The following is a 15617-nucleotide window of genomic DNA, read 5'->3' as shown; positions in this document are numbered from 1 at the left end:
AATAATTTGAGAAACATGCAAGTAATTGTGTCAGTTTGTGTTTCTAAAATGCAATGCTCAGTGGAATAGAACCAGCAGGTCAACCGGATTGCAAATTGCAGTTCGCTGTAGAAAGTGTTGTGTGCGTAAAATCTTGGCAGAAGTCATATTGGTTTGAGTGATGAAATAGATCTCAATCGATAAATGTGTGTGAAGCTTCCAGTGTAAGTTTGATATACGCCCAAATAATTGCGGTTCAACACCCAAGGATTTGACCTATTTATGCTTTTTTTCCCAACATTTTTTCAAATATCTTTTTTGAGGGGGCGGGATTTGAGTGGGAGCCAACCTCCGTTGTTCATTGGATAATGGAGGTTTATCAGTGTTTCATAAAGATTTTATGAGATTTAAAAATCCCCTCCAATCCAAGTGACAAAATGGCTGCCCCCAGATGGCTAAAAAGGGGTGGATTTTGTTGTCACGTGTATATTCTGATGCATTAAGTTGGCTAAGAGACGAAGAATTGGATTAAAAAAGGACGTCGACGTATCCGCTCCTCCGGTTTGTAAGATAGAAACACGCAACAGCGCTCCCGGCTCTAGTGGTAGAAACGTGGTTATGCGCTCCCGGGCTTAATGGGTTAACTCATATTCCACAAACACAATATTAATCCGAAATCCGTGTTTCAACTAGTGGACTGGGAACATATTCTTGGAAAAAAATATGTTTGGGTTGATTTCCCCTTCAAATAATTATTTAGTGGATGACTTTTTACTTTTATTAGAGTCATATTTTAAAATAACAACACTATCATTTCAGTACAATTATTATTCTACCCACCTCTGCATGTCACATTTTATTTAAGACCAAGAATGAGCTAGCCTTTGCCTGAAAACGCAATCTCGCAGCTACTGAAATCACGCAGCTATGCAGTTACTGGAAAAAAAAAAAAAAATCACCTAACTTGTACTGTATTTTGCAAGAAGCTGAACTGGCAGACGGTAACGCATGACAAATACCTTAAGTCCAGCAATGAAGTTTATTAACACTTCATTATGTCCCACTACTGCTGAGACACAGTCACTCACAACACTCACAAACATGAGTCCCTTCATCATTTCATTTGGTGTGTGTTCCGGGTTGTAATTCCGCTACTGTCCACTACTAGGCAATGTAGCACCTTGCACTAACAAGCCAGGCCATGCCTCCTGCAGACTTTTTACAGTCCCCAAACCCCTTCCACCAGCCCTCCCCTCACTCTTTCCAGCACTTTCTGGTTTCTTCTCAGTAACTATCGCCCCCGCTAACGTACTGACTGACAAAATCCGCGCTCATCCTCAGTCCTCATCCTCTGCGTCCAAAGGTCACGGTGCGGGTCGAGCGGGCACACTTTGGGGGAGAGTGTGTGTGTGCGCGCGCGCGTCTGGGTGTGCTCGCGTGTGAGAGAGCCAGTATGCCATGTCGTCCCCCGGCTCGTCGTTTGTGCAGATAAAGCACGAGGACCTGCTCTACTATGAGAACTGTGGAGGAGGCAGCTTTGGGAGCGTCTACAGGGCCCTCTGGATATCCCAAGACAAGGAAGTGGCAGTGAAGAAGCTTCTGAAGATTGACAAAGAGGTAGGACATCCATATATACAATACATAGACATGCGCTCCCTGTTATGGAAACCTTTGGCGACACTTGAATAATAAAATAATCAAAACGCTTCCTCTGAAGCTTCAAACCAGAGCAAGAATCCCTTTCCAGATTCCCAGAGAGCCCCCTCCTCCGCTGTTGTCAGCCATGTGTTTATCTAAAACATACCTCTCTGTGTGTTCCCCGCCCTCCCAACACTTTATGGAAGAAGAACTGATTCATGCCATGTTCCTGCTATTGTACATTTGGGCAAAATGTGCTCATTAGGGACGTGGTGACGTCAGACTTGGGTGGCACCCCACGAGGGGAATCCACTCACAATTTCCAGCCGTGCTATTAATATCAAAATAGTACAGGGGTTGTTAACCTCCGTGGCAGGAAGTTGGCCAACCCGTGGGTGAATACGCACGTTGGTATTGTTGCAGCAGCACAAGAAAACAATGCCATGTAAAGTATGTTTCATGATGGCGATAAAACAGTGATTGCACAATCTGATTCATTGTCAGACTTGTTTCTTTCTCAGTGGGCAGATATGGAAAAACATGTGCATTGAGGTCATCCATCAGTACAGGCTAATGGAAGGAATCCTTCAAACACATTCCTCCGACGCTTATTGTAAACTGGTGCTTAGTTTTGTGAGCAACGTTTTAACTTGTCTTCTATATCTTCAAAGTGCGCCCAGATTTGTAAAGTGACTGCTGTTGCACGTGAGCTACAGTGCAGAGAGGTCATTCGGCAAAAAGGGGATGAAAAGACTGAAATAATTCTCCCGAGACTAATTGCTGTTTAACAAAAAAAAAAAAAAGAGAGAACAAATTAAAGACAAATAGGCAGGCGTTGGATGCATTTGTTGATGCAATTGAGCAGAATGGATGAGTGGTTATTACGTTGCCTGGCAACAGACAGTTATTTGACTTTTGCAGAGACTGTTTCAGTTAAGGCAGTGTTTCCCAACATTTCTTGAGCCAAGCAACATAGTTGACATTTGAAGAAACAAATCTGTCAGCACACCACCAAACAAAATGTCACAAAAAGCGGATACACAGGATACCACCCACCGATGCAAACCGGATCAAGGAGGTGCTCTATTTTCTTAACAAGGGGAGAAAAAACTCATTTTTGTCCTAACAGCGCAAACTGTCAGATCACAGGAATGCATCCTGGTATGCATATTTTAGGGTTGGTACCACTAGTGTCCTCATGAGAATCCCACACACAGTCATCATGAGAATGTAATAGAATAATGAATGGCCAAACATCAGTGCACATCCTGTACTGTACCAGCACAATAATTAATCTCTTCAATTGTGTTTCCTTCATTTTATGGCTTTTTACATGACCTTGGCCTGTCCCATACACTGCTCTGCGAACTACAGTTTGTGTAATGAGGTTCAATGATACAAAATCAAAACATTTGTTTTAAAAATTTGTATTGTCCACAGCAGGTTATTTAATAAAATGAGTCATTTTCATCATGCATATTCTATTTTCATAACCATACTGATTCTGAACATTGTGCATGTGTCTCTGAAATTCCTGTCCACTCTGTCATCATGCGGAAACTGCTCTCAGATGTTTTCAGTGACATTACTTTTTCTTCTTTCTTCAATGGAGGTTGAAACAGTGAATAGCTGCAGAATAAATATTTACACTTGTGTTCCATAATATTCATTATATTGTGTGTAGGTGGTTGCTGTCAAGCTTAACGTGTCCACTCTGTCATAGTAAAATATCAATGGATATAAAAACCTTTCAGAAATGTGAAATATATATGTTGAATAGTAGACAGTCAGCTTTCTAACTGAATCATGTCTGTACAGTAAGTAAAGGTCCTCCATGTGCTCATTATATGCTAACATTAGCCCAAAATTAGCCCAGAATGTCCACCCTGGCAGCAAGGTCATGAATTTAGCGGTTTGCATGTACGTTCTTTGCTTGAAATTAATTTATAAGGAAAAAAATTGTGCGGGAGCTTAACCAATATGCATTTCTAACATCTATTTCAAACAGTCTATATGAAGTTCAATGTAAAATCTCAACTTTGTTTTTGGTGATGTTGGGAAGTCTCAAAAGCACTTTACAGTGATATTGGCTTCTTGGAGCTCTATTTCCGTAGACAGGCGCACCTGCATTCGGCATAAAAATGGGCACACTTCATTTTTGTGCCTGGGGAAGTCTAGTTTACCATGTTTGGAAATTTGGTAGCCTGCACTTTGCCTTTCGGGGCCTTCCGGTGGATCAACTGCATTTTCTATTACACACCCTGGCACACCTGACATGTTGGTGACAGAAAGTAGATTCGACTTTAGTCCAGGAGATCTAAGTTGTGCCAATGGAACACTATGACAACTTCAAAATAAAGATCATTTTAATATTGATTTTCAAGGGTCTGGCGTCGTTCACATTCACAAGTGCCTCTCTTTGCCATTATTAGCTGCTCTAGTGGATGTGAGGACTTATTAAAAATTGATCCAGCAACGACTGTCACACTCAAAACCAATTTTTGGTAACCGAGTTGGTCGACTTTTATTCCCAGCTGTAGTTGTTGCCCAGGTGGTGTAACATGATTTGGGTAGATTTGATCGAAGCGCAGGCAGAGCTTAGCGGACGTGTGTGATGGGTGCCATTGGAATTCATTCATAAATTTTTCTTTCTAATTATGATAATATCTTATTGGTGATTCTGTGGGGTTTTTTTTTTCATTTATTTACTTTTGTTCTTTTTACTGGTCTGGAAGGATTAGGTGCTGGTGAGTGGGGGGACTGTTTGATTGTACCTATATCTCTTTGGTTACATCTTGACTACTGTAATATTGAGTCACTGTAATTTCTCATTTGTAAACTCCATAAACAGACTAACAGTCTGTTTATGGAGTTTACAAAAAAAAGTAAATACAGCACAAATCCTAATGATGTACCATTTGCAACTTATGCCTGCCGGACGCTATACGTCTCTGTCATAGATACATGAAAGCAGATTACTTGATTTGTTGTGAATACATTTTGACCAATTAAGTCAAATTGGATCATTTCCCACGGCCAACTGGGAACACTGGCTTAATGGCATGTTTGCCACTGTGTTGCCAAGACTCAGATATGGCACTAATGACACGGCAGTTCAAAGATTGAACTTGTAACTTGTACACTCACAGGGTATCGCAAATGATTTACACTTGATTATATCTAAGATCAAGTTTCTTTGCTGCAGTCACAGGAGAGGAGGAGGTTAATAATGTCTCTCTCTTGACTCGTCTTTTCATACAGGCCGAAATTCTCAGTGTCCTGAGTCATAAGAACATCATTCAGTTTTATGGAGCCGTGCTGGAATCTCCCAACTATGGCATCGTCACAGGTCTGACCCAGTGTGAATGTGTGCGTGGGTGTGTGTGTGTTTGTGTGTGACCCTCCTGTCATTCGAATAATCGATCTCATAAGAACATGAATCCTAGGAGCCAGTTTTCACAAGAAATGAGCCAGATGCTCGGTTATTAGTAGAAAATAGGTATACAGTGATGCCTTGAGATACGAGTGACCTGACTTCCGGGTTTTTCAAGAAACCAGCCGTTGTTCCACCAATTTTTTGCTTTGACTTTGGAGCAAAAATGTGCAAGATAGTGGCAGCAAACTCAACTCATCTCGCTTCACAGCTCGTAGCAGTTTGGCAGGTAGTGAAGAATTCTTCAAGACAAAAAAGGCTATAAGCTGTTTATTGCCACTGCCAGAAGTTGTTGTTTACTGGCTAACTAAACTTAAAATAAAGGCATTGTGCATTTTAACAACCACATAACTTTGTCTTAGCCAAGTCCACTAGCTTAATGCTAACACATGATTCTAAACGTCATTGATCCGCTGACGAATTTAATCAGTGTCGCTGCTATAACGCTAAAGATATTTGAACACAAGTGTTCGCGCAACACATGCAGACAGACAATATAACAATGCTCACAGGTGTATATCCGTTATCCTTAAGCAAAACAACTATTGTTACTGCAGCTTCCCGAGTCAGTTATGAAGCTCTTACGTGTTGTATGCAATGTTTCTATGCAATGTTTCAATTACTACTGAGCTTTTTTTTTTTAAATAACTTTTCTTTTAGTTTTTGAAGAATGCAGAAGGAATCTGTTTCAGATCGTGTAACATTGAGCATAAATGTGAGGGGAAAAAAAGGACAATTGGTAGTTAGATCCAATAATAAATGAGAATTATGCCTGAAATGGGAATCAACATCGCTATTATCCACTTTATCCAAGTTCAGTCTCACAAGCCTTATATTGTGTTTTTGTCCTGAATAAGTTTGCACACAAAGACGTAAGTATCCTCTCCTATGAAAATAAACAAGTCATGATAGCATGCACTCTAATACAGTAACCGTCTACTAGATGTACAATTTGACTCTTCAGTTATTGCTGCTTTTTCTGGCAGGACATTTGAAACTGATACCAGCATGCTGTAATGATAAAGCATGTGTTGCATTGGTCAGAGCTGCTGATTTAGTCAACATCTTGCCAGACTCTATGTTACTGAAGGCAGTTAAAACCTTACATCATATTGTGGGAGGTGAATGGGGAAGATAATACTGGGCTTTGGGTCCATGTAAGAAATTGTATTGTGACTGTGATGTGTCCTTTGTGCAGAATATGCCAGTGGAGGGTCTCTCTATGAGTACCTGTCCAGTGAGCAGAGTGAGGAGATGGACATGGAGCAGATCATGATGTGGGCCATACAGATGGCTAAAGGTATTTGACATTCTAATGTGACACTATTAAAACATGTCATTAGACATTCATCATTATAATCTCACAATTGGAGTAAATGTTTTGAATTTGACCAAAGGTTTTGTGGAAAACATGCCTTTGAAGTCACACTCAAACATTTGCGGGTATGTAGCATATTCAGCTGGCCACCGCATAGCACTACCAATACAGCGAATACAGTGGATATATTATTGAAATACAATAGCTTTCACAAGAAAAAAATAATTTTCCAGTTACGAAGTGACACCCAGTTGCCCGCTGCTAAGCTGTAACAATACGGTATAAACAAACACAGTTTTGGGGGGAGTATTAGCCAAACATAGCCTCAAAGCTAGCCTAACTTCACAAATTCCAACCCCCCCAACGAGTCTTTGATCAAGCCACATCACTCACTAGCATCCACAAGCGTGATTCTCAAAGTGCGTAGTAGTCACAGAGAACGCATGTCCAGCTTCAACAAATTAGCAGCGCTAGCATCCACTGTAAACAAGCCAATGATGCATCGTAGGAATTGTGAAGATATGCTGGGACAGCAATATAGTCCTCCATTCATTGATTTGTTTGGCACAGCGCTCACAAAAGATTTCTAAAGGAGTCAGAATTAGTTACTTTAACAAGTTATCATTAGCACTTTCAATCAAGCTGATTTATTCCTATAAAAGTGCAATGATATGTTCTTGATGATAGTATCAATTCTAATTGTTTTTAGGAATGCACTACCTCCACGCAGAGGCTCCTATCAAAGTCATCCACCGAGACCTCAAGTCACGGAACGGTACTGCAGTGTTGTGATACTGTTTCTTCTTCTACTTCAATGTGCTAACTTGCCTCTTTTGTTTATTTTTTTTATTTAATTTTTTACAGTGGTCATGACAGCAGACAAAGTGCTCAAGGTGAATATTAAAAAGTCTAACTCACAGGTCTGTGTAAGTTGTGAATGAAATGTAAACAAATGTTATTTTTTGGGCATTGCAGATTTGTGACTTTGGCGCATCAAAGTTCTTGTCCCACACCACACACATGACTGTGGTGGGCACCTTTCCCTGGATGGCTCCTGAGGTCATTCAGAGCCTGCCTGTCTCTGAGACCTGCGACACATACTCATATGGCGTGGTGAGATACTTATTTATGTTTCATCATATTTATGGTACAAACTGAGAATGCATTTCTCAGGCACTTTATAAAGTAGGCAGTGATTGGGATATAATCTTTAACATAGCTACAAACCAAGCTTCTTGCAAATTTGATGACGGAGTGCCAATTTAAGCCAGAATGTGATTTTAACCAGCACAGATTTGGTGGAGCTATCACCATACTAGATATGCGTGAACGCACTGCTTGTCTCGAAAACATATTTTTGATGGTCTATTTGGGTTGAGAATGTGAGTTATGTGCGTAATGTGTCAACGCTGGTCACAGTAAATTTGCTGGAGAAGTGTTGTGGAGCCCCTGACATGCAACAAGGGCCCTGCTGTTTTCTGCTATTCATCAATGTGTCAAGCAGGAGAAACACAGAGCATGTCCTCCATTTTGAATTGGTGGATATCAATGGAATCAAAATATGATCATTGTCATGTATACAGCAACCAAAATGTCACGTTTTTGCAATTTTTTGTTGGTCGAACTCAAGACATGAGGGCCAGATCCAGCCATCCATGCCGGTTTTGGTGGTCTGTGAAAGCTTGCCAGAATTTATTTTAATTTTTTACATTTTTTTTAGAAATAATCGCCCAAAATTATAATATACAATTGCAGTGGCAGTTATGCAATATAATGGGATAATTATTGGTGTTCCCATAAAGAACTTATTTAGTAAGGGTCAAGAAGTGCACCTAGCTAATGCCTAGTCGGTCAACAAACACAGTACAGCTCAGCTTCTGGCTTGAAGAAGTCATGGCTAGAGCTGTATAGGCAAATTCAAGCAGAATTTATACTTGTCTTTGGCTCTTAAGGTGGAGACAAAACAATAAAAAATCATCACTGTCCCATGAACAACACTTTTGCCTTATTTTTAGGTGAATGGTGTTTCCACATTACAGATATCGCATTAACGTGAAAATAAAAAATAAAAAATCCAAAATTGAACATTCATGCTTTTCACAGGACAGCGACGAAATGCTTTTGGAACTGTATACAATAATAATAATAATAATAATAATACACATTGGGCGGCACGGTGGTCGACTGGTTAGCACGTCCGCCTCACAGTTCAGAGGTCGTGGGTTCGATCCCGGCTCCGGCCTCCCTGTGTGGAGTTTGCATGTTCTCCCCGTGCCTGCGTGGGTTTTCTCCGGGCACTCCGGTTTCCTCCCACATTCCAAAAACATGCATGGTAAGTTGATTGGATACTCTAAATTGCCCCTAGGTGTGATTGTGAGTGCGGATGTTTGTCTCTGTGTGCCCTGCGATTGGCTGGCAACCAGTTCAGGGTGTCCCCCGCCTACTGCCCAAAGACAGCTGGGATAGGCTCCAGCACGCCCCGCGACCCTTGTGAGGAGAAGCGGTACAGATAATGGATGGATGGATAATACACATTGTTCAAACTGTGACTTGTTTGCATCGTTCATTTCCGTTCAAGAGTTTCACCTGACCTGAAAATGAAATGAGTTCAGTTGTTAATGTTTCATTTAAAACAAAGTCCTAAATTTGTTCCTGTTTTTGCTCATGATAAGCACTTTGTTTTACATTTTGACACAACTAAGATGTGGCCAGCAATGAAAACAAGTTTGACATCCCAACTATAAATTTGAATAGGGGTGTGTAGACATTTTATATCCTGCTCCTATTTGTCAACAGACACTAAATTTTGGGCTCTTGGATTTTTGTCCGCATCTGCACTTAAATTGACGTTTACCAAATTTTCAGTCAGTCAGGTGAGCATTTTTTGGGCAACTGTGTCAGTTAACACTGATGAAAACATGTCAAACTTTATGTTGACTGAGGTTTGCCTCCAACACAATTGAAGAGTTCAAGTTGAAAGTATATTTGATGTTCCGACGCAAGAACCAACGCCATGTGCTCTGTGGTCAGGTGCTATGGGAGATGCTGACTCGTGAAGTACCTTTCAAGGGCTTTGAGGGGTTGCAGGTCGCATGGCTGGTGGTGGAGAAACAAGAGGTACACACACACACGCACACACAGTGCACCTCTGCGGACACACTATGAACATGTAAAGTATATCGACAGCATTTGAGGGGGCCGGACGAACAATGCGATGCTCTCATGATTTCCACTGTGAGCTGGTGAAGCCGGCTGTGTATTTTTAGTCCTGATGTCAGTCGTGTGCTCTTGTAAGGTCTGCTGGAGACACAAGCAGTGGAGCTTGGCCACTTTTGCTACTTTTACAGCTTGAGGAGAAAAGAAGAAAGAATGTTGCCGATAAGAGGGCCGATTCAAGATGTTTATTGGAGACGATGTTTATATGGCCTATGTGTTTTAGTTGACTAACATACAAGCACTAAGACATACAGATGGCAGGGGCCAACAAACAACTCAGAGAACATGATTCCTTGTAGCTGTTGGCTAATCTCCAAATTCTCTCCCTAAATAACCCCCCCACCTCCTCTTTCCCAGTGTCTCTCTGATTTCCCCCTCTATTGCTCCACCACTCTCCCCTCCTGACCCTCCTACTGGATCTCTCTCCCTCCACACTGAGTGGCTGATATTTTAGGATTAATCCCCAGAGAAAACAGTTTCCACTTACTGCATGGTACGATGGAGCTGTCTGGACTCATTCAGACCTTTTTTTCTTTTTTTTTTTTATGGAGGGACATTACTTTTTAATGTCTAGGTACTTCTTCTATTGTTACTGTTACTTTAATGCTGCACTAAAATATATTAAACAATAACTGTACTTAACTGTAATTAAAATAACACTGGTCAACAGCTAATTTTAATCAGACATAATGATGTGTCCCTAAATGTATTTTTGACGCTGATTTGAAAAATGTTTTTTTTTGGTTTTTTTTTAGCACATCCGATTCTTTCTTTTTAAAGACGAAGTCAACCTAAAAAAATGTTCATGCCTATAATATGTGCTTCCATTAGTCTAAGCAGTGCATTACGTTTGTGGAATATGAGTTAAGCAGCAAAATCCACGGTTTTTTTATCCATTTCAGGGGGCGGCCATTTTGTCACGTTCTGTCGACTGAAAATGACGTCACAGTTGCTCAGGGATTAGGTAACGACCAATCATGGGTCACGTGTTTTCTAAACACAACTCTGATGGCATTTTCAGTCGACAGCAAGTGGCAAAATGGCCGCCCTCTGAGATGGATAAAAGTGGTTGCATTTTATTGCTTGACTCATATTCCACAAACGTAATATTAATCAGAATGCCATATTACCATCTTGTGGTTGACTTTCCATTTAATAATATTACTCATTATTAAAGTGCCTAAGAATTATAAATGGAATGATGATGAAACCCTAGGTTTTGTGTTTAGTGCAAACATTGACTTTGCAGCTTTTAGCTCATTTTGCCACTAGTGTAAGAAAACTTTGGATTTTAAGTCGTTAGCTCACCAAGTGAAAATATTTTGCATGAAGAGCACATGCCTTTTCTGATTTGTATAAAGTAACATTAGTTGAGATTTTACCATAGTTCACAAATAGTATCTTATTTGTTTCATTTGTATATGTTTCAAACATTCGCTCCAAATAATTTCTTGTAATCAATTTATCATTGCTTATGATTGTCTCAATGTGTGTAGAGGCTTACCATCCCCACAAGTTGCCCAGCAAGTTTTGCAGAGCTGATGAGGAAGTGCTGGCAAGCCGAACCAAAGGTAAAATAATGTGTAACGCTGCATGCACAATTTGTTGAAACATCCCTCAATGTCATAAATAATGGAATGCGTATAAATAATAATAATGATAATAAACAAAACAAGACATATTTATTTCATCATATTTGTGTTCATAGGAACGTCCACAGTTCAAACAGGTGCTGGTAACCTTGGAGACAATGGCAAATGATAGCAGGCTACCTGACCAGTGCAACTCCTTTCTACATAACAAGGACCAGTGGAGGTACACACACACAAAAACCTCTCTCACAATCTCAAAAAACACTGACAACCACCAAAAAAACCTCCCATACACTCCTCAAAAACTCTCATGCTTCAAAACCTCACTCACTCCAAAAACCTCACACATAAAAAACGTTCACACTCACCCTGCAAAATTATCACAGTACGAAAAAAAACAACCTCTCTTGGACACCAAAAACACCTCTTAAACTTACCCAAAAACTCTCACACATACAGTACATACCAAGAAAAACCCGCACGCATGCACAAAATCACTCAATCACACACTCTCTAAGCCTCTCGCTCTCTCAGTCCATTTTTGTAGAGTGCATGCAATATATGTGTATTTTCGAAATACTCTCACACACGAAAAAAAACAACCTTTACACTCACGCAAAAACTCTCTCACACACACCAAGAAAAACCCTCACACATGCGCGAAATCTCTCTCACACACAAAAAACCTCTCAAACACACCGAAAACCTGACACAAACATGCACGCTCACCCAAAAACCTCTCACACATCAAAATGTTCTCTTATTCACCCACAAAAACCTTTAAAAAAATAAAAAATAAAAATTTACACACATATGGGAAAAACAAACATTATTTTTTCTTTGTGACACCTTTTTTGTCATACTGAAATAAAAAATATTGTCATGTCATCTTCCAAAGCGCTTATCCTATATAGGGTCGCGGGGAGTTGCTGGAGCCTATCCCAGCCGTCAATGGGCGAAGGCAGACTACACCCCGAACTGGTCGCCAGCCAGTCGCAGGGCACACATAGACACTGTCACTGAGCGGGAATCGATCCCACGCTGCCCGCACACAACTCAGGCGTGTGTACCACTACACTATCAGCGGACTAAAAAATATTGTGTGAAAGGAAACTCAAAAATGAAAATGGAAGCACTTCATCTCAAACTGCATGTTGATTGGCTCCCTTCCTGTACATTGCAGTCTGTGAGAGAGCGTAGAGGTCTATGAGTTATTAACTCGGTCAGGATTACTGATCCTATATTCTGCTCCAGTCTATAATAAGCCCCTTGCTAAGTGTTCACGGTAAAGATTGCTCTGTTCCACCGCTGTCGTCACTCCAACGGGACAAAGACAGAGGCGTGACGGGAAACAGTGGTGACGAGAACGGGCATGTGAGCCCGGGGGGGAAAGTGTGAGGGCAGTTGGCAGCAATTATGACAGATAAGGGGTGTAGTCGCTCCCCTCGGCAGAGGAAGCAAGGTGTGAGATTCTGCGCATATTTACAGCGAGGCTGTCATGTCTGCATTTCAATGTGTGATGAATGACTATGGAGGCACTCAGGGAACTATGGCAACATGATTAATTTTTTTGTGTCCTTGAGAACATTACCGGTAGATTACTGCTTTGGAACACAGGATTTTATCATAGGGGTTCTAGCAGCCTCTTGTGGTAATGGAATATACTGCAGCTAAGACTACAGGAGTGCAGAAGTATTGAGACACAGTAAGGGTTGCAAAGTGGTGCAAAATTCCCTTTAAAGACACTTGCATATTTTTTTTTTGTGTTGCAACACAACTGTCCCACAGTGCACAAATCAAGGTCCAGACCATAAATGCTTGCTCGGATGAGTTTAGCGCGGACCTTATATACACATTCTGAAATGTAAATTTTTGTGGAAAAAGAGCAGTAGCGTATAAAGTTGCTTTAAAAGTGGAATCAAAATTCCTTCCCTTTTTACAGTACTCCCTGTAAGCATAATGGACACGCATCCTAACATTTTTCTCCCCACTGATAACATACTGCAAGGTTGAACTTAGATTTGTGAATGTATCTTTGTATCATTGTGACAGATTTTTTTTCTGTGGAACTGTTGATTGTTACATAAACATAAGATCTTGATTTTATACTTCTTGAGCAACATTGACATTTTCTCACATTGGAGGCACTTGTCTGGCAGAGTTGGCCTTCAACTTTAACAAATGAATCCGTACAATTTTAATTGTCTTACCAACTTTAATGTATTTACAAATGCAATGACAGACGTTGCTACGTTCACTGATTTGAATGCCTGTGAAATTAAATGTATCACGCAAATATTCCAGGTGTGAAATTGAGTCGACCCTGGAGCGCCTTCGGAAGCTGGAGAGGGAGCTCTACTCCAAGGAGAAGGAGCTGGAGGAGCGGGAGAGGCGGCTGCGGCTGTGGGAGGAGAGGCTGATGGAAAGGTCCAATATGACTCCCAGTCCCACCTCCTTACTCATGGATCGCTCCAACATGTCACCAGTGAGTCACGTGGTGAAGTCATGTCTAAACTTATGTCCATCTCATTCTCAACTGGAAATGATTAATCATGCTTTAGCATCCTCATCTCTGGACTATTACAATCCTCCCTTCACATTTCTCATTAAAACTTTGAACCGTCCCCAATTCAAAATTCCGACGCTTGGCTTTTGTCTCGATCACATAGGCTCACATTTCTATCATCTGGGGACTGAGATGGCCATGGAGGGGAGATTGACTTTATGTCTGGTGAACCATGCCAAGAAATCACATTTTCAATATATAATGAAAGAAGTATTTTTTTCATGTGGCAACATAAGGAAGCTCAATGTTTTCTTAGCTAATTAATTGTAATTCCCCTAGATACTGTCCAACTATTGGGTGGTGATTTAAGTCTGCATCTGTCTGGTCAAATTCTGAGAAAAGCATACAATTCTGTACGGAAATTATTGCATGTCTTTGAGATATGCATATGGCATAGGCCATTATGGAGATATCAATATTTTTTTTTCGATATATTGTGCAGCCCTAATCAGCGCCGTTTGTGAGTCCACTGGGAGAAATGGCTGGTGGCTGTTCTACTACTGTGAGAAAAGAAGAAAAAAGGCAGCATCAAACTTTTTTTTTCTCCCGGTGAAAGTGTCTATTCTTTCATTTGGTAGATTTGGTGTATATATAATCATTGAACACAACATCCTGTAGGTCTTGAAATTGAAAGTGACTTTTCCTTGAGAGTGGCTTCTTCAAATTTTGACACTCGTCTCTCTGTGCCTCCCGTCAGTTCTTCACACCAATGTCCATCGGTTCCTCTGGTTCCTTCTTCCGCTCGCACTCTCAAGACTCCAACAGCGCGGGGGTCAGCAGTGCAGGCGTCAGCTGCCTCCTCCGCACTCTCAGCAACGGCGACAGCGAGAGAGGGGGTGGCAGTGCCGTTCATGAGCGGGGGGTGGGCTCGCTGGACAGCGGGCGGCTGCACGTCATGCTCCGGGGCTTGCAAGGGAGGTTCAACGAGGAGGACAAGGAAGAGGAGGGCACGCTGGAGGAGAAGCCTTGGGGCCAGAGGGATGAAGGCGGGAGTATGGAGGGAGGAAGGGTGCAAGTGACGCTCAGGAGCTTCCCAGGGGGGAGACTGGAGAGGGAGGAGAGGACGTGGGAGGAGGGGGACCTGGAGAGAGGGGGCATGCAGAGGAGCAGGGTGACCACCATCGTCCGAGGCTACTCGGGCGGTTTCGGAGAGGTGGAGGGGGAAAAAGACGGAGGATGGGAGGCAGAAAAAGTGGACGAGGGAGGGCTCGAAGGAGGGAGGCTTCCCGCCATGTTTAAAGGTCTCAGTGGCAGTTTAGGAGGCTTGGGGGACATGCTGGCCTTGGACGGCATGGGGGAGATGGACAGGCTAGGCGACATGGACGTGAACATGGGGGATATGGGGGTGATGAAGGTCAGGAGTGAGATGGGGGTGAGGGGTCACTCGGGGGTGCAGGTGAGCATGCGGGCTTCATCCAATCAGAACTCTGTCAAGAGCTGCAGCGTGCGACACGGATCCAAAATCAACATGGCCACCGCCGCCATGGACATGATGGAGCTCGACTGGTCCGACAGCGATTAGAAGACGCGACAACAAAACAAACGTCTGTATGTGCCTTAAGTTACAAAACTGAGCAAACACACCTTTTCTTGGTTCAAATGTTCCTTTTTTATGAAAGCAATAAACTAAACCATTGTGTATGTACTGTGAAGATAAAAAAACGAAGAGATGATTACTGTCAATGTAAAGGCTTCACCTGTGTAATTTACTGTACTGCTACATAACATGCTGTATGTATGTGTGTGTTTTCTGCTTAGTATGTAGATTTGAGAAGATTTCGATCAGATATAACTGTGATCTTGTGTGATTTTTTCCATTTTTCAATAAAAAAAGACGTACAAATCTAGCCACAGTATATAGTAATCTTTTTTTTA

At 41.7% G+C, this 15617-nt stretch overlaps 1 protein-coding gene across 1 annotated transcript; it reads left to right on the top strand.

Annotated features, from left to right (window-relative positions):
* Nucleotides 1-1136: 1136 nt before the first annotated feature.
* On the top strand, nt 1137-15589 carry map3k20b (mitogen-activated protein kinase kinase kinase 20b). The gene is made up of 11 exons (XM_086043233.1): nt 1137-1596; nt 4879-4966; nt 6249-6350; nt 7078-7143; nt 7233-7261; nt 7344-7481; nt 9399-9485; nt 11081-11155; nt 11293-11399; nt 13481-13661; nt 14440-15589. The coding sequence occupies exons 1-11, from the start codon at nt 1438-1440 to the stop codon at nt 15262-15264; spliced, it is 1857 nt and encodes a 618-aa protein (XP_085899359.1). The 5' UTR covers nt 1137-1437; the 3' UTR covers nt 15265-15589.
* The last annotated feature ends 28 nt before the right edge of the window (nt 15590-15617 follow it).

This window comes from Filicampus tigris, chromosome 10 (genome assembly GCF_054856515.1).
Source record: "Filicampus tigris isolate MCC_2025a chromosome 10, RoL_Ftig_1.0, whole genome shotgun sequence".
In the NCBI taxonomy this organism is placed as follows: Eukaryota; Metazoa; Chordata; class Actinopteri; order Syngnathiformes; family Syngnathidae; genus Filicampus; species Filicampus tigris.
The sequence above is the reverse complement of the archived record's forward strand: the minus strand, read 5'-3'. Positions and strand labels throughout refer to the sequence as shown.

Excerpts from the sequence above, each read along its gene's own strand:
- map3k20b (XM_086043233.1), top strand. The coding sequence starts at position 1,438 with ATGTCGTCCCCCGGCTCGTCGTTTGTGCAGATAAAGCACGAGGACCTG. Across the intron at positions 7,482-9,398 it reads ACACATACTCATATGGCGTG|GTGCTATGGGAGATGCTGAC; the intron begins GTGAGATACTTA and ends CTCTGTGGTCAG. Across the intron at positions 9,486-11,080 it reads TGGTGGTGGAGAAACAAGAG|AGGCTTACCATCCCCACAAG; the intron begins GTACACACACAC and ends CAATGTGTGTAG.